Raw genomic sequence first — 26,181 nt, forward strand, 5'->3', positions numbered from 1 at the left:
CCACTGCTGGATCCTTTCCTCTTGTATATAGTCTTAGTCCCCAACTTTTACCAGTCTCCCATCTTGTGGCAGCTTTTCCTCTGTTAGTACACCTAATTAATAGTCAATCACATTGGGACTGCTCACATGAGGTGGACCCCCTGGTTCTGGTGACAGTAATATAGTCTGTTTTCACCAGGGGGGGGGTCTTGCATACATGATTTCAAAGGGAGTCAGCTACGTGGTATAAGGGGAGTTCTGAACTCGGAAAAAGGTAAAGGGAAGGAGAGACATCCAGTCACTGCCAGTTTCAAGGGTTTATTTAGTTATGGTCTCCTTAGGGTCCAATTCATTCTTTCTACCTGTCCTGAACTCTGGAGATGATATGCACAATGGAGTTTCTAATTTGTCCCCACAATTTTAACTATAGCCTGGGTTACCTGTGAGATGAAGGCTGGTCCATTGTCTGACCCCAAAACAACAGGTAAACAATAATTGGAATGATGTCATCCAATAGTTTCTTGCCCACAGTTGTGGCAGTCTTGTTCTTGGTTGGAAAAGCCTCAGTCCATCCTGAAAAAGTATCTATAAATACCAGCAAATACTTGTATCCATACAAAGTATATATGCCACATTTTCTTCATTCGTTTGTTGAATTTTCTTCATTTGTTGATGGATATCTAGGCTGGTTCCATTTCCTAACTATTGTGAATAGTGCAGTAATGTGCAAGTATCTCTCTGATATGTTGCCTTAGAGTCTATGATGGTTACTCTTGGTTATCAGCTCGACAGGATGTAGAATCACCTAGAAGACAAGCCTTTGAGTATGCATGTGATGGAGTTTCTAGATTGGGTTAAGATTGGAAGATCCACCCTAAATGTGGGTGGTGCCATTTCATGGGCCAGGGTCTCAGACTGAATAAAAAGAAGAGAGTGAGCTGAGCATGAGCATTCATCACTATGTGCTCCCGACTGCAGATTGAATGTGACCAGCTGCTTCATGCTCCTGTCTTCCCCAACATGATGCCCTCAAACTGTAAGTCAAACTCTCCCTTAAGTTACTTCTTATCAGGTATTTTGTCCCAGTAACAAGGAAAGTAGCTAATATAGAATTTTGTTAATAAATGGGGCTATTGCTGGGATAAACCTGGTCATGTAGTTTGTAGGCAGTTGGAACTCTTTTGTGGCAGAATTTGGAGCTGCAGTTTAGAAAAGTCATATAATTCTATAAGCTTAATTGGCCATTCTGGTGGGGAGTTTGGTAGACCAAAATGCAAATAGAAATGCAGATAGATTATGCCCAAGAAGTTTCAGAGGGAAACAAGTACTCTATTAGGAAGTAGGGCTACAGGCCACTTGCATTATATTCCAGCAAGGAATCTGGCTGGGCTTTGCCCATGTCCTGAGAACCTAAGTGAGGCTGAATTGAAAAGGAATGGATAAAGTTGTTTGGTGCAGAAAATTTCAAGATAGCAAACATCCAGGCTGTGGAAAGATTACTCTTTAACTACTGTTATTCAAATCTACAATAAGTGAATAGAAAAACATGAAAAATTTGTAGTTTGGCAAGGAAAGAAGTATGAGTTAGTTTAAAGATATAGATAAGGTAGTGTGAGAAAGTAGCTGTAAGTGTAGAGATTAGGGCATTTAATATAGTAACCTCAATCTTTGATACTGGAACAGTATGAAGGGGCCTTGAGGGCCAGACCTCACCCAGCTTCCAAAAATGTAAATTCATCTGAAAGGAGAGAGACTGAACTGAGAATGTCATTAAAAAGGGTAAAAAAACTACCTAGGTATTGTTTTCCCCAGTCCAGCCTCCAAGGCTCACAGAGGCCACTACAGCTATAGTAGAAGGGGCCAGAGTACATCTTTAGCAGCAAAAGTTGGCAGCATCATCCACATGGTGCTGTTTTTTTTTGAGACATATTAAAAAAAAAAAAAACAAAAAACAAGAGTTACAGGACCTAGAAGGTTGGCACTAAAGTTCTAGAATGCCCCTGAGGCCAGCTAATATGTATTGCAGAGTCAGACTTCCTGTAAAGAGGCTCTGCAAAGCCATTGCTTAGAGCTGTGAAGGTGAATGTATTGGTGTCCCCAGGATGTTGGAGATGGTAGAAACTATGTAATACCCACTGAAGAATGTTTCAGACATGGGTTGGAGCCAGTCTAAGCAAGAGCCTATGTGTGCCATAGGCAGCAGACCTGGAGGAATGGTGCTCCCAGTGCTGTTGGAGCCTAGGTAATGCCATCATGAACCTCAAGTGCTGGACATGGAGCTGCAGGTTTGGTGTTTACAGCTGGGTTTTGACCTTTCTTTGATTTGATTTTTCCTCCCTTCTTTTAGAATAGAAATATTTATTCTGTATTTTATTTTTGCAGTATGTAATTTAAAAATTTTTTTTATAAAGGATCATAGTTAATAGATTACCATGAATCTCAGAAGAGAGTTTGGACTTTGGGATTTGGAACAATGTTAGAATTATTAAGATTCTGGGGACTCTTACAGATGAGCTGAATGCATTTTGCAGTATGAGATGCCTATGACCCTTTGAGGACTAGGGGTGGAATGTTAAGGTTTAAAAGTAATGTGTTTAGGTGTCATGGTAACAAGAGGTGCACTTGTTAATGTGATTATCAACTTGATGGGACCTAGAACCACTTAGGAGACACACTTCTGAGAATATCTGTGAGGGTGTTTTGTGGGAAGCTTAACTGAGGAGGGAAGACCCACCCTAAATGTAGGTGTGATGCCATCCCATGGACTGGAGCCCCAGGTTGAATACAAAGGAGAAAGCAAGTGGAGCACAAAGCATTCATCTTTTCTCTACTTTCTGACTGTGTATACAGCTTGACTAGGTACTTCATGCTCCTGTCACCATGCTTTCCTGCCATTATGGACTGTATCCCTTCAAAGCATGAGTCAAAATAAACACTCTGTGCCTTAAGTTGCTGTCATCAGTTCCATAGTCACAGTGCCAAGAAAAGAAACTAAAACAGCATCTTTCAACTATACCCAGGCATGATATATTTGGGTCAACTAATAGTTTTATTTTTAGGATTTTTTTTTTTTTTGAGCAACCTCTATACTGACTTCCATAGTGACTGTACCAGTTTACACTCCCACCAGCAGTGAATAAGCATTCCCCTTTGCCTACATCCTTGCCAACATATGTTGTCATTTGTTTTCTTGATGTTAGCTATTCTGAATGTAATGAGATGGAGTTTCAACTTGGTTTTAATTTGTATTTTTGCAATCATTAAAGATGTTGAACACTTTTTGGGTATTTATTGGCCATGCCATTTGTACTTCTTTCTTTAAAAAATTATTCATTTTGAGAGAGAAAATGGGCATTCCAGGGCCTCTAGCCACTGAAAATGAACTCCAGGCACATGGACCACCTTGTGCATCTGGCTTATGTGAGTCCTGGGAAATCGAACCTGGGTCCTTTGGCTTTGCAGGCAGATGACTTAACTGCTAAGCCATCTCTCCAGCCTTGTATTTCTTCTTTTGAGAATTTTCTATTCAGTTCATTAGTCCACTTACTGACTGGATAAGATTTTTGGTATTTAGTTTTTACAGTCTTTAGATATTCTAGACATCAATTTCCAGTCTTATGGCTTTTCCCTATTCTAAAGTCTATATCTTTACTCTGTAACTATGTACTTTGCTGTGCAGAACTGATTAATTCCAAGTAATCTCTTGTACCAACTCTTGGGATTATTTCCTGTGTTATTGGAGTTCTTTTCAGAAAGTCCTTGCCTATGTTTATATCTTGTAGTGTTTTACCTATGTTTCCTTTAGCAGTTTCAAAATTTCAAATTGTACATTAAGATATTTGATTGACTTTGAATCATTCTTTTAAAAGTATTTTAATTAATTAATTTATTTGACAGAGAAAGGAAAGAGAGAGAGAATGGGTGCACCAGGGCCTCCAGCCACTGCAAACGGACTTTGCAGGCAAACACCTTAACTGCTAAGCAAACCCTCCAGCCCTGAATCTTTTTTTTAAAGGTTGAGGGATAAGGATATATGGCAGAATTTCCTTTCTTTTTTTTTTTTTTTTTCCAAGGTGGAGTCTCTATCCCAGGCTGGCCTGGAATTCACTATGTAGTCTCAGGGTGGCCTCAAACCGATGGTGATCCTTCTATCTCTGCCTCCCAAGTGCTGGGATTAAAGGTGTGCACCACCACGCCTGGCCAGAATTTTATTTTCACATATTAGAGTATCTCCCCAAATTGACGTTAGGGTATCATTGTAGTTCATAGGAATTATTTAGAGGAATGTATTCCGTGATATCAAGCTAAATGCGATTCAGAATTGGTGGTTGCTTCAGAACTATCACATGTCAAAATAGATGATGTTATTAGAGCAAGCCTTAAAAATTTAGTCCATAGAGGGTTGGGGAGCTTGCTTAGTGGGTAAAGTACTTGCTGTATAAGCATGGAGGCCTGAGATTGCATCCCCAAAACTCACTAAAAATTCTAGATATGATGGTACACACCTGTAATCCCAGTGCTGGGGAGGCAGAAAAAGGGAATCCCTGGGCCTAATTGGCTAGCTAGTTTAGCCAAATAAGTGAACTCTAGGTTAAGTTGTTTCCCCTCTTATTCCTCTTGTGAAATGCACAAGAAGACATTCAGAAAAAAATACAGAATGTGTGCCCATAGCTTAACAAATGATTAAAATATTAAAAGAGTTCAGGGATAACAAAATGGCTCAGCAGTTAAAGGCACTTACTTGCAAAGTCCCGTGGCCAGGGTTCATTTCCCCAGTGCTTACATAAAGCCAGGTGCACAAAGTAGTACATGCATCTGGAGTTCATCTGCACTGGCAAAGTGCCCTGGCTCACCTGTGCAGTCTCTTTCATTTTCTTGCAAATAAATAAAATATATTTTTAAATATTTTATTTTTATTTATGTGACAGAGAAAGAGGGGGTGAGAGAGAGAAAGAAAGAGAGAGGATGGGCACACCAGGGCCTCCAGCCACTGCAAATGAACTCTAGACGTGTGTGCCCCCTTGTGCATCTGGCTAATGTGGGTCCTGGGGAATAGAACCTAGGTCCTATGGCTTTGCAGGCAAATGCCTTAAATGCTAAGCCATCCTTCCAGCCCGTGAAAACAAAAGCTCATAACTTTATACCCAGGTGAAGAAACTGCCAATTTTCGAAGCTCATACAAGACTCTCCCTCCTTACAAGTGTATCCTTCTCAGGGTCTGTACCATCTTGAATTTTGATAATTATTTTCTTCATATTTTTTTTTTTTGTTTTTGTTTTTTTTTGGTTTTCTGAGGTAGGGTCTCACTCTGGTCCAGGCTGACCTGGAATTAACTCTGTAGTCTCAGGGTGACCTCGAACTCACAGCGATCCTTCTACCTCTGCCTCCCGAGTGCTGGGATTAAAGGCGTGCGCCACCACGCCCGGCTTTTCTTCATATTTTTATGAGAGAGAAAATGAATGAATATGAATATGGGCACACCAGGGCCTTTAGCCACTACAAACTCCAGATGTATGCACCACTATGTGCATCTGGCTTATGTGGGATACTGGGGTGCTAAACCTGGGTCCTAAGGCTTTGCAAGCAAACGCCCTAACCACTAAGCCATCTTTCCAGCCCAATTTTTCTTTATTTTTTATTACCCACATTTCTACTTCTCAACAATATAAATTAACTTTGTTTGATTATTGGACTCTTTAATTTCAACAATATCAGACAAGAATGTAGCAAAATAGTACAATGAAACTTTTCATGTTCTTTACTTAGATTCTTGATTGTTAGATTAGAGTCTTGCCATGTTTTCTTTATTTTTTTATATATACATACATAAGAATACCTCATATGTATGTTCTTTAAATCTCAATGTATATATGTATATGTATGTATGTGTACATAATATACATGCATGTATATATTTGCTGTCACTTGGAATAGGTGATACACACAGACCTTGATCTTTAGTTGGGCCTGCAAAGGCATATAACATGGTACTTTATATAGGTTTAACTTTGCAGTGCATGATAGTAATGAGAAGGGAACGACTTCCTTCTTTTCTCATTCCCTCTCTTACCCCCTTCTTATCTACTTCCCTGTTGTTTTTTTTTTCTGAGACAGTCTCATTATGTAGCTCAGGATAGCCTTAAACTCTAGGTCTTTTCTGCCTCAGCCTCCCATGCACTGAGATTACAAGCAAGTACTACCATGTCAGGAATAATGTAAGCAGACCTTGACCTTTTAAGTATGTGTCCAGGATTGTTATAGCTAGATTATATAGTATTTCTATTTTGAAAAGTTTGAGGAACTTCCATAGTGATTTCCATAATTGTTGGAATAATTTACATTTCCATTAATAGCATATAAATCAACTATAATCCTCCCTATTTGTTGTGTATTTTCTTTTTAAAAATTATTTAATTTATTTATTTGAGAGAAAGGGAGAGCCAGATAGACAATGGGCATGCCAGGGCCTCTAGACACTGCAAATGAACTCAAACACATGTGCCGCCATGTACATCTTGCTTACGTGGGTATTGGGGAATTGACCCTGGGTCCTTAGGCTTATCAAGCAAGTGCCTTAATAGCTAGCCATCTTTCCAGCCTCTGTTTTATATTTTTTGATGATACCTATTATAATTGAGATAAAATTGTAGTGTGGTTTTGATTTGCAGTTTTCTGATGTCTAAAGCTTTTGAATATTTTTTTCATGTATTTGCTGACCATTTGTGCTTCTTTTGAGAAGTGTCTGTTCATTTGCTTATTTATTGTTTGAATTATGTATTATTTTTATGTTTCCTTTTGTTTGAGACAGAGTTTCTTAAAGCCTAGGTGTGGCCTTGAACTCACTGTGTAGCTGAGGATGACCTTGAACTTCTGATCTGCCACTTCCTGGGTGTTGGAATTACAGATGTGCATGACTATGCCTGGTATATGTGTTGTTGGGGATTGATCCCAGGGCCATGTATATGCTAGATCAGCACTCTACCAACTGACCTACATCCACGACCCTGGTGTTTCATTGTTTTGTTTTTTTAAAATACTGTGTTTATTTGAGAGAGAGAGAGAGAGAGAGAGAGAGAATGGGCCCACCAGAACCTCTAGCCACTGCAAACAAAATCCAGATGCATGTGCCACCTTGTGCATCTGGCTTATATGGGTCCTGGGGAATCAACCTGGGTCATTAGGCTTTGCAGGCAAGCACCTTAACCACTAAGCCATCTATCCAGCCCTCATTGTTCAATTTCTTTAGATTTTTAAATATTTTAGATTTAAAAATTGTTTATTTCTTTGTGTGTGAGAGAGAATATGAATGGTAAATGGGTGTGCCAGGGCCTTCTGCCACTTTAAACGAACTCCACACACATGTGCCACTTTGTGCATATGGCCTTACATGGGTGATGGGGAATTGAACCCAGACTGTCAGACTTTACAAGCACTTTTAACCACTGAACAATCTCTCCAGCCCCTGTGTATTCTGTATTTTTTTTGTTTTGTTTTTTTGAGGTCTCACTCTAGCCCAGGCTGACCTGTAATTCACTCTATATTCTCAAGGTGGCCTTGAACTCATGGCAATCCTCCTACCTCTACCTCCCAAGTGCTGGGATTAAAGATGTGAGCCACCATGCCTGGTTTATATTCTGTATTTTAAGCCACTGCAGGTTCTTGATTATTTTCTAAGACAAATTTCAACACATTGAGTTAGATTACAAGAATTTATGGTTTTGTATTTTTCTTGCTATTGTGTTGTTATATTAATATTTGTTAGTTTCTGTTCAAGTCTCAAGGCATGCTCATAGATAAGTATTTGTATTACTTAAAACTACTATTGGATATCCATAGCACCATTATCAAGAGTAATAAAAAGGTAAGAACAAGCTAGGAATGGTGGCTCACACCTGTAATCCTCACACTCAGGATGTTGAGCTAGAAGGACTAAGAGTTATAGACCAGTCTGGGGTACCTAGCAAGTTCCAGGCCAGCCTGCATTACATAGGGAGACCCTGTCTCAAAACAAAACAACGTAACACCAGGTGCTTTGGCTCATGCCTGTACTCTCAGCACTTTGGAGGTAGAGGGAGTTTTAAGCATGCCTGGTTTATATAGTGAGTCCCAGGCCAGGCTAGGCTACAGTGTAAGATCCTGTTTCTAAAAAATAAAGTGGCAACAGTTCAATCGATTAACAAATGCATGTTGTGGTAGTTTGATTCAAGCATACCCTATAAACTCGTGTGTTCGGAATGCTGTGTCCTCAGCTTGCAGCAATTTGGGAATTGGAGCATTCTTGGGGGGGGTGTATTGTTGAGGGCAGTTTTATGGGTGTTATAGCCAGCTCCCTCTTGCCAGTGTTTGGCTCATTCTTCTGCCACTATTTACCACCTGCTGTGGAAGAGATGATGTCCAGCCATTGCTCATGCCATCATTTTCCCTGCTGTCATGGAGTTTTCCCTTGAGTCTGTAAGGCAAAATAAGCCCTTTCCTCCCACAAGCTGCTTTTGGTTGGGTACTTTGTGCCAGCAACACAAAGCTAACTAAAACACAAGTATTAACAAAATGAGATGCATACAGTGTTGTCCAGTTTTAAAGAATGAATCCATAGCTGGGCATGGTGGCGCATGCCTTTAATCCCAGCACTTGGGAGGCAGAGGTAGGAGGATCACTGTGAGTTGGAGGCCACCCTGATACTACATAGTGAATTCCAGGTCAGCCTGAGCTAGAGTGAAACCCTACCTCGAAAAACCAAAAAATAAAAAATAGAATAAATCCATTATATCAGGTGAATTAAGCCACGCACAAATGGACAAATGTTATATGATTCTATTTACAGCAAGTATCTAGAAAAAGTACATTCAGACACACAGTAAAATGGAGGTTTCTGGGGGGTGAAAATGGTAAGAGTTTTCTTTGGTAGTTATGTAAATCGAATTCACCCCCTAACAGATGCTAAACATGTACTTGCCCACCAAAAACTGTGTTTCTTCATCATCATCTTTTTTTTTTTTTTTAGCAATATAGTCTTGCTGTTTGTCTAAGCTGGCCCAGAACTCCTGGGGCTTAAGTGATCTTCCTGTCTCAGCTTCTTTAGTAACAAGAACTACAGATGTATACTACAGCACCTAGCCAGATAGGGAGGTTTTCAATAATGAATATAATGAGTATTTCACTTTGGGATGCTGAAAGGTTTGGGGGGATAGAAGTGGTGGTTGAACAATATTGTGAGTGTATTAATGACATGAGGCTATACAGTTAAAATTGGTTGAAATGGTAAACTTCATAGTACATATATTTTACCATAATGAAAGGAGCTACTATTTTATGAGTTCCTGAATTTTAGATAAAATCTAGGAAGCATGTGGTGGTTTTCCTTATTGTGTGTATGGCTTTGTAGCTACGTGAATTCAGGATTTGGGCACTTGTTTTGAATTTGATTGATTGATAGTGCTAAGAACTGAGTTTCTAGTCACTGTTCATATAATATGAAGATACATTGATCTATATACCAAGTGGTGTACTAGGTAGGGACTGTGGGATAAGACACAATCCCTAGAGTCTTCTAGTTGCTAAGTTGGACAGAAAAAAGAATAAACTTCTTATTAAGAAAAAAAGGATTAAAAATCAGGTGACTTGTTTTCTCCTTAATGATTTCCTTTGTGGGTGATTTTAAAATATCCTTTTCCCCCCTTCAGGTTGCTATGGGAATATATGACCATATAAAAGAGAGTATGTTCTGATAATTCTGATCCCTGAGATGTAAGTGGACTGAAGAGAGGAACACGAAAAAATTTAGTGCTCACCTTTGTCACAATGGCCACTGATTCAGGGGAGCCAGCTAGCACAGAAGAGTCTGAGAAACCTGATGGAGTTTCCTTTGAAAATAGAGTTGCCCAGTTTGCAGCAATTTGGACCATAGAAGCTAGACTAAAGGAAAAAACCAGTACCTTTCTTGCTTCTGGGGAAGCCATAGAAAGAAAGAGATTTTTCCGAAAGAGTGTTGAGATAATGGAAGATGACCAGATTGCCAAATCTTCCTGCAAAGATGGGAGAATAAAGACTGCAACAAATATTTCAAGAGTAGATAAACTTCCTGAAAATGTGCTAAGAGGTGGACAAGAAGTTAAATACGAGCAATGTTCAAAGGCACCTTCAGAATCCTCAAAAGAATGCCTCAAGGAAAAAAAGGAAAAAGATATGGAGGAAGAAGCAGAAATGAAAGCTGTAGCAACTTCTCCTAGTGGCAGGTTCCTGAAATTTGACATAGAACTGGGAAGAGGAGCATTTAAAACAGTATATAAAGGACTGGACACGGAAACATGGGTTGAGGTTGCTTGGTGTGAACTACAGGTAGGTATTTCATTTTCTTGGCTTTAATAAATTCTAGTTTTAGCTGGCCTGGCCTTTCTGGGTGCTATAAAATTAAATGTATGGATTTAAAAAAGAGCCTATCTTCCACCTTATAGAAATTGTGCCCCTTTTCTAGATCCTCATAGGAGTTGATGCCAAGCCTTTTTACAAACATTGCCTTTCTGTCTTTTTCCTCCTTTTCTTTCCCCTCTTTTTTAAAATTATTATTATTATTATTTAGCAGTATTAGGAATAGAAGCCAAGGCCTTGTATATGCTAGGCAAGTAAGTGCTCATCCACTGAAATATATCCACAGCCCATTTTATTTTATTTTATTTTATTTTATTTTATTTTATTTTATTTTATTTTATTTTATTAGTATATATTAATTATACATAGCAATGAGTTTCATTGACATTTTCATACATGTACATAACGTATTTTGATCATACTCAAACCATATTCCTCTCTTGTCCCTTTCCCATCCCCTCTAATCCCCTTACTTTTTCCAAATAGCCCCCTTCTACTTTCAGAAGTCTTTGAAAACTTTTCTGTGACCCAATAAGTATCATTAGGATTGTTTAGAAGAACATGGGTACCTTATTGGTGACTACACTAAAGAAAATGTTGCTGCTTCCCACATTAACTGGTAACTGTGTATAAGTCCTCAGGAAGGTGTAGGGCCCTATGAACATTAATGAAGCTTTATTTTTATTTTTACTTATTTATTTCAGAGAAAGTGGAAGAGAGAGAGTGAACGCGCATGGGGGGGGGGAGGGAGGGAGGGAAGGGGAGAGAGAGAATAAGTGCACCAGAGCCTCCAGCCACTGCAAACAAACTCCAGACGTGTGTGCCACCTTGTGCATCTGGCTTATGTGGGTCATGGGGAATTAAACCAAGGTCCTTTGGCTTTGCAGGCAAGTACCTTAGCCACTAGGCAATCTCTACAGCCACCTACAGGTCTTATATAGGAAGTCAGAGCTGCTATAAGATCAGGAGTGCAATAGCCACGTCATACCTGAGAGTCAGCATTCCATACTAATCCCCCATCTTCCTCCAGCTCTTACATTTTTTTTTCTTTTTATGGATAACCTCTGTATATATAGACAATATACCATGATAATGACACCTTACAACCACTCTCCCTTCTCTCCCTCCTGAATCTTCCCTCTACTGATTCTCTTCTTTCCAATTAGTATTTATTCTATTTTTTTTTTTTTTGGTTTTTCGAGGTAGGGTCTCTTTCTAGCCCAGGCTGACCTGGAATTCACTATGGGGTCTCAGGGTGTCCTTGAACTCATGGCATTCCTCCTACCTTTGCCTCCTGAGTGCTGGGATTAAAGGCGTGCACCACCACGCCTGGCTGTATTTATTCTATTTTGATGTCATGTCCATTTTGTATCTGGAAGATGGTATTGCAAAGCATCTCTTCTTTCTTTGACTGTTATTTTCCTTTCTACTACCTCTTCCATAGTGGACACTGAACTTTGGAGGGTGTGATAGAGATCTCTCAGTGCTGACTACTATACTGTCTCTTCTCAGAACTTTGATGAGTTTTGAATCTCCCCTGTGGTCACTGCCATCTAAAAGGAGGTTTCTCTAAGAGTGAGAGCAACATTAATACATGGGCATAAACATAAGTATTTACAGGACATTTTGATGGGTATAATATATCTATTTAGCCAGACAATAGTAGATTCTGATCTCTCCAGCCATAGGCTTTTGATTATATTTTCAGTACCCGGCATGCATTCTCTTTCATGGAGCTGGCTTCAAATCCAATCAGAGAGCAGTTGGTTTCCCCGATAACAGATAAGCCACCATTAGCACCAGTTGTCATATTTTGTCTGGCTGGATAGCTTACAGGGTCCACTGCTGGTTAAGACCCTTAATTACTTTTCTCCCCCAGTAGGCTGCATAGCTCTTTCCAGCATCCTGATAGCTAGTCAACAGGGAGGAAGCTTTCAGCTCAGATCCAGCTTGATTTCTCAGTATTCTTCAACCAATACAAAAGGTTTTTACCACATAGTTCTGGTGGTCAACCAAAAGCCTTGGCAATAGCCTGTAATGTTTTAGGGGCATTATGCTCCTCTCTGACAAACAGCTTGCTGGAAGGTATCTCACTCCTAGCCCTGAAATTTTCTTCTAAAATTCTATGGCTTCTGGACACAGCGTTATCCATTCCTCCCCCCCCCCCCCTACACACAGAGTACCTCTGTCTAAACTCTCTCTTTTTTGAGGTAGGGTTCCACTGTAGCCCAGGCTGACCTGGAATTCACTACAAAGTCTCTGGGTGGCCTTCAACTCACAGTGATCCTCCTACCTCTGCCTCCTGAGTGCTGGGATTAAAGGCGTGTGCCACCACATCCAGCTAAACTCTCTCTTTTTAAACACATTCATTATTTAGCTAGAAAGAAGTGGGTTTTCATATGGATTGTTTATAACATCTTTGATTTTGTTCAACCTTCTCCTTCCTCTCCTCCATTCCCTCTCCTGACATCACTCTTACATTCTTATGTTCTCTGAGCTTTTGCAGGAGTGATGCAGATATTCCATTTAGAGTTTAGGATTCAATAGTCACTTATTCTCATCACTTCGACCAGTTATCAGTCTTTACAGTAATTGCAACCTATTGTAAAAAGAACCTCTGCCCAAAGCTGAGAGAACTAATATAGGCAATTTGCCAGACACATCATGTCCACATAGCAAAAGACTAATAGAATGTTCCCCACTAGGGGTTTTGACTTCCCTAGCCATAGCTTTTTGATATGCGTTACAGTACAACACATGAAATTCCCTCCTGTGGAGCATGCATCAAACCCAGTCAGAAAACATTTGAGTACCCCATGATATTCATCCCAGTATTGCACCAGTGTGCTTACCTTTCCTGGATGGTCAATATTGTTGCACACAAGGTCTACAGCCAAGTAAGACTGTTCATGCCAGTTCTCCAGCAGGCTGCAAAGCACCTTCCAGCAGTATGAGGACTAGCCAGCAGGGAAGAGTTTCCAGGCCAGGTCCAGTTTGTTTTTTTATGTCTTATGACCAATCTGGGTGGCATCTTTAGAAATAGAGTCTAATCATCTAGTGCACAACCATTGGCAGTGATTGTATTGACTTGGGGCCTTAGAGGCCATTTGCACCATATTAATAATATAAATGTATGAGCATGAGAAGTCTTTTAGAGACTTACTTAATCACCTTTCTTCAGTGTTTTAAAATTTTTCATTGCAGAAATCTTCACTTTCTTGGTTATGTTGATCACTACACACACACACACACATATTTGTGGGTTTTTAAAATTTTTTTCGAGGTAGGGTCTCACTCTGGCCTGGAAGTCACCATGTAGTCTCAGGTGGCCTCGAACTCACGATGACCCTCCTACCTCTGCCTCCCAGGTGCTGGGATTAAAGGCGTGCGCCACCACGCCTGCTACAAGGGATATTTTTGAGGTTATTGTGAATTGGATTATTTCTCTGATTCCTTTCTTATTATGTTTGTCATTGCTACATAGGAAGGCTGTGATTTTTTTTGGGGTTTTGATCTAGTATTCTGCTACTTTGCTGAAAGTGTTTATCAGCTATTAAAGTTTATTTTAGGGAGACTTTAGGGACTCTTATGTATATCATCTACAAATAAGAATGTTTTTAACTTCTTTTCCTATTTGTAACCCTTTTATATGCTTCTCTTGTCATAGTACTCTGGCTAAGACTTCCAGTGCTACATTGAGACTAGAAAAATGAACACCCTTGTCTTGTTCCTGATCTTAGTGGAAATGCTTTGATTTCCCCCCCCATGTAGTATAATGTTGGCTGTAGGTTTGTCATGTATAACTTTTATTATGTTGAGATATGTTCCTTCTATTCCTTGTCTTTTCAGGATTTTTTTGTTTGTTTCTTTCTTGAGGTAGGGTCTCGCTGTAGCCCAGGCTGACCTGGAACTCACTATGTAGTCTCAGGCTGGCCTTGAACTCACAGCGATCCTCCTAACCTCTGCCTCCTGGGTGCTAAGATTAAAGGTGTGTGCCACAACACCAGGCGTCCAAGGAATTCTGGATTTTGTCAAAGGCCTTTTCTTTTTTTTTTAAATAATATATATTATTTTATTTATTTATTTATTTGAGAGAAAGAGGCAGAGAGAGAGAGAGAGAGAGAGAGAGAGAGAATGGGCACGCCAGGGCATCCAACCACTGCAAATGAACTCCAAATGCATGTGCCACCTTGTGCATCTGGCTTACGTTGGTCCTGGAGAGTCAAACCAGAATCTTTTGGCTTTGCAGGCAAGTGCCTTAACCGCTAAGCCATCTCTCCAGCCCCATCAAAGCCCTTTTCGACATTGATTGAGATAACCATGCAATTCCATCCCTTGAGACCATATATGTGATACAGTACATCAATTGGTCTGCATATGGTGAAACATCCCTGCATCTTTTGAAGAAATCATCATGAAGAATGATCACTTTTTATGTGCTGTAGAATTGTTTGCAAAATTTTGGGGGGTGGAATTTTTATGTCTATATTCATCAAGGATATAGGTCTGTTATTTTCTTTTTTTGTTGTGCCTTTATCAGGTTTTAGTGTCAGGATAATGCTGGCTTCATAAAATGAGTTTGGAAGCATTCATTTTTTTTTTATTTTGTGGAATAATTTGATAATGATTGGTGGTAGTTCTTTAAAGGTTTGTTAGAATTCTGTAGTGATTCTGTCTAGTTCTGTACTGCTTTTGGGAGATTTTAATTACTGCTTCAATCTCATTGCTTGTTATAAATCTATTTAAATTATCTTACTGTGTATTGAATTTAGAAATTCATCTGTTGTATTAGATTTTCCAATTTAGTGAAATATGTTATGGTTTTCTAAATTTCATTGCTATCTGTTGTTGTATCTCCATTTTCATCTCTGATTTTATTTATTTGAGTATCTCCTCCCTTGATTAGTTTGGCTTAGGGTTTGTTGATCTTGTTTACCTTTTCAAAGAACCAACTCTTTGTTTCATTGCTTCTTTGTATTTTTGTTTCTATCTCATTGACTTCTTCTGCCCTTGATTGTTTCTTTATGTCTCCTGCTTTTGAGTTTGGCTTGTCCTTGTTTTTCCAAGGCCCTAAGGATGATCATTAAGTTCTTTATTTGCAACCTCTCTTATTTTTTTATGGTTTAGAGAAATTTTATTAGAGTATAGATGGAACTTAAAGCACTTAAGGAAAGGAAATAGGAGAGAATGCAGAGAGCTCCTACACATGAGCAGGCAGAAGTGGGGTAAAGCCCATCTAGAGATACAAATTGTGGCCTTTCATAGGTTCTGAATTGGGGCTGAGCTAACTAGCCACAATGCCAGGTTCAAGTTTAATCCTTCTAGATATCTTAATTCTAGGAAATGGGAACTCCTTTCTGGGGAAGTACTCAAGTTGAGTTTAAGGAAGAACAGGTGTAAGGAATTTCTTTAAGGACAAGCCACATCATTCTCTGATCTCTAGCAAAGTGAAGACTATAAGAGAAAGCTCAAAGACATTTCATACTTTTACTTTTGGAGGGCCCTGCTATACCTAAACTGCCTCAATATCCCCTTTGAAGATGTAACCCTAAATGCCATTAGGGATTTGGGGCAATGACAGATCTGGCTTCTTTGATCTGAATGGGGTGCTTGGGTGTGGCATTTGGGGTACTTATCCAGTGTCTAAGGGATCCTGAAAATTTATTGGTATAGTATGGGAAGGCAGTCTTTGATGAAGACATTGGGGAAAAAAAATAAAAGCAAGGAGTTAGGCAATGAGCAAATTGGGGCTCTTTAGGGTTCCCGTTCTTGTAAACTGTCAGGACTTGGAGGATAATGGAAAGAACTCATGTAGATGGAATTAGATTGTCGTAGGACCATCTGAATGAGGACTGACTATAAATGGAAGGAGACAAAGTTAAAACAGCAGCTGAGCACACAAGGCATCCTGTCTGATTATTAGTGTATTTACTTATAGCTGTGAAGTTCCTTTATAGGATTGTTTTCATTGTATCTCATAGGTTCTGGTATATTGTGTGTTTATTTTCACCTAAAAATTCTATGATATTTTTGATTTCCTTCTTGATTTCTTCAGTAACACATCCATCATTAAATAGTGTAGTGTTTAATCTTTTTGTTGTTTTGAGGTAGGGTCTCATTCTAGCCCAGGCTGACCTGGAATTCACTATGTAGTCTCAGGGTGGCCTTGAACTCATGGTGATCCTCCTACCTCTGCCTCCCGAGTGCTGGGATTAAAGCCTGGTTTGTAGTGTTTAATCTTAATAAGCTTCTGAATTTTCTGCACTTTCTCTTGATGTTGATTTCTAGCTTTATTTTTTTCTAGACAGATAAAACACAAGAAGTTATTTTAATTTTCCTACATTTGTTGAGACTTGCTTTGTGTCCTAATTATATGATGTTTTAGAGGATGTTTCATGGGCTATTGATAAGAATGTATTCTACAGTGTTTGTAGATATCTGTTAATTCCATTTGATCTATGATGGCATTTAACTCCAAAATGTTTCTATTTTCTGTACAGGTAACCTGTCTGTTGGTGAGAATGGGATATTACTGTGTTGGGGTTAATCTGTGACTTCATACCTAAAAGTATTTGTGTTATGAAACTGGGTGTCCTTGTGTTCGGTGTTTATATATTTTAGAATTGTAGTTTTCTCTTTGTAGATTGTTACCCTCGTCAGGATGGAGTAACTTTTTTCTTCAAGGTAGGGTCTCACTCTAGCTCAAGCTGACATGGAACTCTCTTTGAAGTTCTAAGATGGCCTTGAACTCACAGCAATCTTCCTACCTCTGCCTCCTAAGTGCTGGGATTAAAGGTGTGTGCCACCATGCTTGGCTGAAGTGACTTTTTAAAAATCCTCTTTTTTTTGAGGTAGGGTCTCACTCCAACCCAGGCTGACCTGGAATTTACTATGTGGTCTTGGGATGGCCTTGAACTCACAGAAATCCTCATACCTCTGCCTTCACAGTGCTGGGATTAAAGGTGTGTACCACCAGACCCAGCTAAAAATCTATTTTGACTATTTTGTTTTAAAGTCTGTTTGGTCAGATATTAAACTAGTAACACCTGCTTAAGTGTTTCTTAAATGTTGCTTAAAATAACTTTGTCCATCCTTTCACACTAAAATGACATCTGCCTTTGATGGTGAAGTGTGTTTTGTTCAGATAACAATAAATGGATCCTACTTTTTGGATACAATCTGCTAGCCTTTGTCTTTTTGTTATTGCTGTTTTTCAAGGTATTATTGTTCTCTAGCCTAGGCTAATCTGGAATTCACTATGTAGTCTCAAGCTGGCTTCAAATTTATAGCAATCCTCCTACCTCTACCTACCTTTGGGATTAAAAGCATGTGCCACCACACCTGGCTTATTCTTTGTCCTTTGATTATGGAATTCAAACCATTAATATACAGAATTATTATTGATATGCTTATATTAAATATTGTCATTTTATTGATTTTGTAGTGTTTGGGTATCTTCATTTATATAACTACTATAATATCTTTCATTTTTTTCCCCTATAGCCTCTTAAATGTGCTTATCATTCTCTTTAGTTGGAAGAATTCCTTCTATTATGCTCAGTTGAATTTATTTAATGGTCAAAAATGTTGGCTTTATCATTTATCTTTCTCCATCAATTATGATATATAGTCTTGTGGGGCATAGTAGTCTGGGTTTGCACCTGTGTTCTTTCAGGACTTGAAATACGTAATTCCATGTCCTTTTTGAAATGGTATTCTGCTTCTAATTTTTGAGTTGCCTATATTGATCACCCAGCATCAGTGGGAGGGAATTTTTTCCTAGCTTCTCCTTCTGCTGTTGCTGCTATACTGGGTATGGTATTTATCCCCATTTGTTTAGAATGTCTGTTGCTTTTCTGATAATTATTTCTCAGCTTTTCTTAGATTATTCCCTGGAGCCTGGCCAAATGTGCCTGAATACCATCAGCCATGTTGGGTTCCTCTTATATTTTATGTTTGCAGTGCTGGGAATTTAACTCAGTCATTTACTTCCCTGCACAAGTGTTTCTGACATAAGCATTCAGCTATTGAGCTACACCTTAGCTCTTCCCCGTAATTCACTCATTGCTGTGCTAGGGATCAAACCTAGGGCCTTGCCCCTACTAGGCAAGTGCTCTACTATTTAACTTGGCATTTGGAAACTCAAGTTTATAATTTGTTACTGTGACAATAGGAAATGAATACAGCCTCCATTCGTTTCTTCATTCAATAAATAAATATCCCTTGGAATATGCCAGATGTGTGCTAAAATGCTAGGAGCCCAGTAGGCCGAAAATAACATGGGCCTGATTTCCCAAAGCTTACATTAAGGTGAGCTAATAGTAATAAGGAGGTCTGGAGATTGGAATTAGTGAAAAGATGAAAAAGCTATTAAATATGGGTTTATTTAATGGAAATGATAGGGTTGCAAGTAGGTGGTAACAAAGATACCACTCTTTTACTAATAATTTTCTACGTATACAAGGGTTACAAAGGTAGTATAGACTTTTTAATTAAATTATTATATTTATTGAGGGAAGTACAGAGCCAAGAAAAGGCACCCATGTGGAGGGTCTGGAAAAACCATCGAAAGAAAAGAGAGAAAAGAAAGTTCAAGGACCTCCTGCCATGTGGAGAGCTAGAGGGTATAAAGAACCCATGTGAAGAGTGAGGGGTCCTCCCCTCAGCTCAATCTGGCCCAGCTGAGGGAAAATCTCACCCACAGCTGGAAGTTTCCAAATGGTTAGAGAGCCTACCCTCCTAATACAAAGGTATTTATATCCTTACAGTGATGGGCTAACTTTTATATAGGAAACAATGGTGAGTCCCTTCTAACATGTGCCAGGACATCAAGAGAGAATGAATAAATGAATATGGGCCTCTAGCAACTGCAACTGAACTCCAGATGTATGTGCTACTTTGTGAATCTGTCTTTACGTGGGTACTGGCAAATCAAACCCAGGTCTTTAGGCTTTGCAGTCTAGTGCCTTAACTGCTGATCGATCTCCCCAATCCCTTTTTTATTTTTTTTTATTTTTTTTATTTTTTTATTTTTTTAATTTTATTTATTTATTTGAGAGCGACAGACACAGAGAGAAAGACAGATAGAGGGGGAGAGAGAGAATGGGCGCGCCAGGGCTTCCAGCCTCTGCAAACGAACTCCAGACGCGTGCGCCCCCTTGTGCATCTGGCTAACGTGGGACCTGGGGAACCGAGCCTCGAACCTGGGTCCTTAGGCTTCACAGGCAAGCGCTTAACCACTACGCCATCTCTCCAGCCCCCTTTTTTATTTTTAATATTTTATCTATTTATTTGCAAGCAGAGAGTGATAGAAGAAAGAGAAAATGGCCACACGAGGGCCTCCAGCCACTGCATATGGACTCCATGTGCTTATACCACTTTGTGCATCTGGCGCTATGTGGGTACTGTGGAATTGAACCTGGGTGTTAGGCTCTGCATGCAAGCACCCTAACTGCTAAATAATCTCTCCAGCCCAGATTGGATTTTTTTTTTTTTTTTTTTTGAGGTAGACTCTCACTCTAGCCCAGGCTGACATGGAATTAACTATGTAGTCTCAGGCTGGCCTTACACTCACAATGATCTGCCTCCCTAGTTCTGGGATTAAAGATAAGCTCCACCACATCTGACCCACCTTATTTTTTGAGGTAGGATCTCTCACTGAGCCTGGAGTTCTCTGATTCTTTTAGACTGCCTGGCCATTGAGCTCTGGGAATTCACCTGCTCCCCTCCACCAGCTGTGGTTACAGGAGTGTGCTTCTGAGCCCTACTTTCTTTCACCAAGACCTACTTTTATGTAGATGTTGGAGGGTCGGAACTGAAGTTCTTATACTTGCACATCAAGCCCATTATCCACTGAGCCATCTGTTTGTTTATTCATCTGTTTGTTTATTTATTGTGGTATTCTGTTTTTTATTTTATTTTGATTTACTTGAGAGAGAGAGAGAAGCAGATAGAGAATGGGTTCATCAGGACCTCTAGACACTACAAATAAACTCCAGATGCATGTGCCACATTGTGCTTCTGACTTATGTGGGTCCTGGGTAATTGAACCTGGGTCCTTTGGCTTTGTATGCAAGCACCTTAACTACTAAGCCATCTCTTCACCCCTTGGTTTATGAGACAAGATCTCTCTATATGGCGAGTTGGGCTTGAAACTTCTTGCTATGTAGTCCAACCAGGACAGGACCTGGCCAGCTGTGTTATTCTAATGGTAATTTTCTGTTTCTCATATTCCATGTAAATTTACCCATTGAAATTACCTCTCAGTTATATGTAGTCTTTTCCAAATATGTCTGTTAAGTTTCTGAGAATGCACTAATATGGAATTTGTGGTTGAAGTGTTTTAGTATAGTTGGTAATGAATGGTATTATATGCTTTGTTTATCATAATCATATTTAGTTCAAGTTTGAGTATGTAGCTCAGTTGGCAGATTGCTTGCCTAACATGCACAAAGCCCTGGATTTGACCTCCAGCCCTACATGGTGGTTCACATTTATATTCTTAGCAGATGGGAGGTGGAGGCAGGAAGATCTGAAGTTCAAGGTCATCCTTGTCTATATAGTGAGTTTGAGGCCATCCTATGCTATATAAGACCCTGTCTCAAAAACAAACAACAAGCCAGGCGTGGTGACACATGCCTTTAATCCCAGCACTTGGGAGGCAGAGGTAGGAGGATTGCCATGAGTTCGAGGCCACTCTGAGACTACATAGTGAATTCCAGATCAGCCTGGGCTAGAGTGAAACCCTACCTTGGAAAAAAAAGAAAGAAAAGAAAAAAAAAAACAAAAAAACCATTTAATTGAATTTTTATACTAGTACTTAATTTGATTATTTAATATTGTTAGTAGGCATGTGAGGTAAGGAGTATGAGTTTTCAATTGGCAGATCTGAAGCTTAGGTACATTAAATAACTTGCCCAAAGAGGCTGTGCAAGGTTTTGTATCCCATCATTTATATATACAAATTATGATTTTATTGTTTTAGGTAAGCACCTATTATGTAATCTAGGCTAGCCCCAAACTAACTGTAGTGCATACTGGCCTTGAGCTTGTTTTTCTCTTGCTTCTGCTTCTTGAGTGCTAGGATTTTACATATTTATCTCCACATGGCTACAGTTTCTTAATGAGATTTTGATGTTACCTAGATTGGAATGAACTCTTAAGCTCAAGCCATCCTCCTGCCTCAGTCTTCTGAGTAGATGAGACCAAAGGCATATGCCATTTTACCCACCTTATAAAATTTAAATTCACATAAACATTTACAAATTTCCTTAGACACTGGTTATTGTAGTGGCATCATTTTATTGTTGTTTCTAAGATGGGAACTCAGGGCCTACAGCAAGATGCTCTTGAATAAGTTCTACCACAAGCTATATTTTAGCTCTGTTTTTATTTTTCCATGTAGTTTTGATATGGTATGTGTGGCGTATGCACATATATGTGCCCATGAGACATCCCATGTGCTCATCTGTGGTGGCTAGAACAGAACATAGGTTGTCTCACTCTTCTGTCCATTCTTATTTGAACTGGAGTTTCTTACTGATTCTAGAGCTTGCTGTTTTTTTGTTTTTGTTTTTTCATGAGCTCTAGTGGCTCTCGTGTCTCTGCTTTTCTCCAGGTCTGGAGTTACATTTACTCATGGTCAAGTTCAGCTGTTATTATTTGTCCTGAGGATCAAACTCGAACAGTCCTCTGAGGCCTCCTTAGACCTTTATTCTTGTATAGGAAGTGCTCTTAACTGAGAGCCATTATTCCAGCTCCCAGCTCTATTTTGTTGTTGGTCCTTTCATCCTTTTTTTCTTCCTCTGTTTCTTTTTCTTGTTTTCTGTTTTGTGTGTGTGCATGGTGTAGGTACAAGTATGTGCCCTTGTAGCACCCCATGTTCTTGCCTACAGTGGAGTGTGTTCATCTGTACTGTGACAAAGCAAACATCAGGTGTCCTGCTTCATTGCTGTCTGCCTGTTCTCCTTTTAGCCATAGTCTCTTACTGATCTAAGAGCTTGCCATTTATTCAGGAGCTCCTGTTATTCCATGGTCTCTGCAGTCCTACAGAACTGGGGTTACAGATGTACAACCACGTCCATCTGTTTACCTGGTTCTGGAGATTCAAACCTGGTGGTCCTAGGCCCTCATACTTGTATAGTGGGTATACTTACCCACTGAACCATCTCTGCAGTTCCATCTTTCTGTTGTTGTTTTCTTGACACAGGGTCTTACTTTAATCCCATGCTAACCTGGGACACACTGTATAGCTGGCCTTGAACTCCAGGTGATCCTGAATGCTGGGATTAAAGGCGTGTGCCACCACACCTGGCTTCCTTTTTTTTTTTTTTTTTTTTTAAGGTGGTTGTTGTCCAGGCTAGTCTCAAATTCCTGGACTAAAGTGATTCTCTCTTCTCAGACCACTGAGTAGCTGAGACTACAGGTACATACAACTTCATCTAGCTTTCTCCGTGCTTTTTAACTTTTTAAACAATCAACAATTTCTTATGTGAATTCTGTTTAAAGTAAGTTATTTAGCATTAAATTACTGAAGCTCAAGGGATAGAAATAAGTACTGGCACTGTAGGATTCTTCTGATTAGAAGGTGGATTTGGGAGCTAGTATCTGAGGAAAGGTTTAATGGTTGTGTTGTTATAGTTCAGTAGTTATCCTTCATTTCTTGTCAATGTTAGAGGTGGTCAGACATGTGTAGAGATTGACTTGTTCTTACTTGGACTTCTAAATGTAGGACAAAGCTTATTATTTTAGAATGAGGAATATAGTTACTAGGTAAAGTATTCTCTGTGATCTGGAGGCTAGGTAGGTGTATATGGAAAGCTAAATTATAGTAGGAAGCTGTTTGCTGGGGGGATTGCTGAGTGGTTAAGGCACCTGCCTGTAAAACCTAATGACCAATTTGAATTCCCCAGTACACACATACAATCAGGTGTACAAAGTGACACAAGTGTCTGTAGTTTATTTGCAGTGGCTGGAGGCCATGGTGTGCCCATTTTGTCTGTTTCCCTTCTATCTCTCTCTGCTTGCAAATAAATTTTTAAAAAAGATTTAAAAAATACAAAGCTGTATTGGTGTTTATATAATTTATTTTCTGAATACTGAGACAATATACTGATTCAGAAGTATCTATGGAAGGAGAGGATTTTTTTAAATATTTTTATTAACAACTTCCATGATTATAGACAATATCCCATGGTAATGCCCTCCCTCCCCCCACTTTCCCCTTTGAAACTCCATTCTCCATCATATTTCCTCCTCCTCTCAATCAGTCTCTTTTGATGTCATCATCTTTTCCTCCTATTATGATGGTCTTGTGTAGGTAGTGTCAGACACTGTGAGGTCATGGATATCCAGGCCATTTTGTGTCTGGAGGAGCATGTTGTAAGGAGTCCTACCCTTCCTTTGGCTCTTACATTCTTTCCGCTACCTCTCCTGCATTAGACCCTGAGCCTTAGAAGGTGTGATCGAGATGTTACTCAGTACTCCAGTCACTTCTTTCCAGCACTATGATACCTTCTGAGTCATCCCAAGGTCACTGCCATCTGAAAAGAGAAGATTCTCTACCCAACGTGAGAGTAGTGTTAATATAAGGGTATGAATATTAAGAGAAGTGCTTACTGGGCAGTCTGATAAGCATAGTATATACACTTATCCAGACATTAGCAGATATTACACCCCTGATTTAAGTTTTCAATATCAGGGGTGTATTCCCTCCCTTGGAGCGGGCCTCCATCCAATTGGAGGGCAGTTGGTTTCCACCATGACAGACGTGATTGCACCCGTTGGCTCATTTGGCCTGGCTGGCCACTTATAAGGCTTGCAGTGTCCACTGTTGAGTATTTTCACTGGTGGTATCTCTTTCTCCCATTGAACTGCTTGTAGAATGGCTTCTTCCAGCTTTCTGTCAGCTGGTCTACATGGAGGAGGTTATCAGCTCAGTCCCAGCAGGATTTCTCCATGGCCTTGCAGCCTAAGTATGTGGAGTCTTCAGCAATAGGGCCTTACCATCTGTTCCTGGTGGGAAACCAAGGGCCTTGGCAGTGGCCTATAATGTTTTGGGGGAATCAGGGATCTCCCTGGCCAACAACTCACTGGAAGGTATCCCATCCCTGGCTCTGAACATTTTCTAGTAATAATCTATGGCTGCTGAGTGTTCCGTTGTCCAAAAAAGAAGGTTTCCATATGATTTATTTATATCCTCTTAGATTTTGATTTGCCCTTTCTCCACCTTTCGTTTACTGGATCTCTTTTATAATGTTTTTATATCATTGTTATTTCTTTTGTTCTTTCAGATTTGTAGCCTCTGATCTGGTTCCGTAGATCATTATCGTTTGATTAGGAGATATAGTTACTAACACTATAGCTTACCTTTTGCAAATGAGGTATTTCTTTTACTTATTTTTGGTTTATGATTTGGGGTGTTGTAGTCCATCATGGCACTGAAGACATGGAGGTAGAATCAGCTCCTGCCCATAGTGGCAGAAGGCAGCTTTCTCTGCTATTCTCAGATCAGGAAGCAGTGAAAGGAATGCCTGGTGCTCTACTAGCCATCACCGCCACTGTTTTTTTCTTTTTTTTAATTACAGACATACTTAGTATGGATATATCATGTGTTGGTACCATCCTTTCCCTTGTTCCTGCCTTCATTTCACTTGCAGCTCTCCTAGTTGGGGTTGCTGGTATTCCCTATGGGGTTGTGGGTTATGCATTGTGGGAACATCAGCCAGTTATTGAAGGGAGGCAACGGCTCTTGGCATGATGTCCCAACCTGTGGCTCTTACAGTCTTCCCATCCCTTCTTCCACAAAATTTCCTGAGCTGCGGTGGGTGAGGTTTAAGTCTACTTCAGTGATGAGCTCTTCAGAGCCTCTGGATCTCTGCTTTGGTAGGTGTTGAGTATGCTCAGGGTCTGTCTCCGTCACCTTGGTGCTGGTTGTCAGGTTCACCATGGAAGCAGCACTCTTGCTCTTCTCCCCATTCCTCTGTGGTTTCAGCTGTAGCTTGGCTGAAGTGTGAGGGGCGGTTTATCTCCTCACATCTCGCTACCTTCTGTTAAACTTGAACAGATTCTGCATCAGAGTGTGAAGTCAGCATAGATCAAATTGGATAAGCATTGTAAATTTAGGGAGAATTTGATGGATGTAGCCCCTCTTTTAGCCAAAGACTAGTGGGAGCTTGACATTGGAGAGCATGATCTTTGTCTCCATAGGATTCTGATTTGGTTCCCAGTTCCAGATATGGGTTCCTTTCCACTGAGTGGATCTCTTAGCCAACCAGAAAGCTGTGTGCCACCATTGCAATCTCACTCATGTGTACATCTGATCAGGATGTTTGCTTCTGAGTATGTTATTTAGTAGGACTTCATCCCATGGGCTGGTGTCATATACATCCAACAGGGGTCTTACTGAGGTTGGGTCACCTTTAGATCAAGGGAGTGTTATCTAAGCTCTTGAATGGGTTTAGTTTAAGGGCTAGGACACCCAGTTAATCTGCTATCACCAAAGCCACTCTGAGCTAGTTGCTGTTGGTTCTTTGTCTGAGAAATACAGACAGTGTAGGGTGAGATTTGAGGAAAGAGAACTTTTTTATAGAGGAAAAGTAAGCAAGTTTAGTAGGGAGAAAAGCAGGAAAGATTAGAACTCCCAGGAAATGGATAGGTGGGTTGGGGGTGCCCAAAGAGAGTGTTACCAGTGGACATCTAGATCCAGTGCTTTTTTAGACTTTTTTGCTAGGGAAATAAGTTAATCTTTAAAATGACTAAGATATGGAGTAGCATAGCTGGCCCAGTCATCAATCACTGCATGGTGTCCACGTGTCTTCTATCCAGTCAGGGACTGAT

At 39.9% G+C, this 26,181-nt stretch overlaps 1 protein-coding gene across 4 annotated transcripts in view; it reads left to right on the top strand.

Moving 5' to 3' along the window:
- Positions 1-26,181, top strand: part of Wnk3 (WNK lysine deficient protein kinase 3) — a 210,452-nt gene that overhangs the window by 23,444 nt on the left and 160,827 nt on the right. For all 4 annotated transcript variants that reach the window (XM_045140319.1, XM_045140318.1, XM_045140320.1 and 1 more), the window contains exon 2: positions 9,660-10,314. In XM_045140319.1, the coding sequence (XP_044996254.1) occupies positions 9,778-10,314 (537 nt within the window). In that variant the 5' untranslated portion in view covers positions 9,660-9,777. The remainder of the gene's footprint in view (positions 1-9,659; positions 10,315-26,181) is intronic.

This window comes from Jaculus jaculus, chromosome X (assembly GCF_020740685.1).
Source record: "Jaculus jaculus isolate mJacJac1 chromosome X, mJacJac1.mat.Y.cur, whole genome shotgun sequence".
Lineage (NCBI taxonomy): Eukaryota > Metazoa > Chordata > Mammalia > Rodentia > Dipodidae > Jaculus > Jaculus jaculus.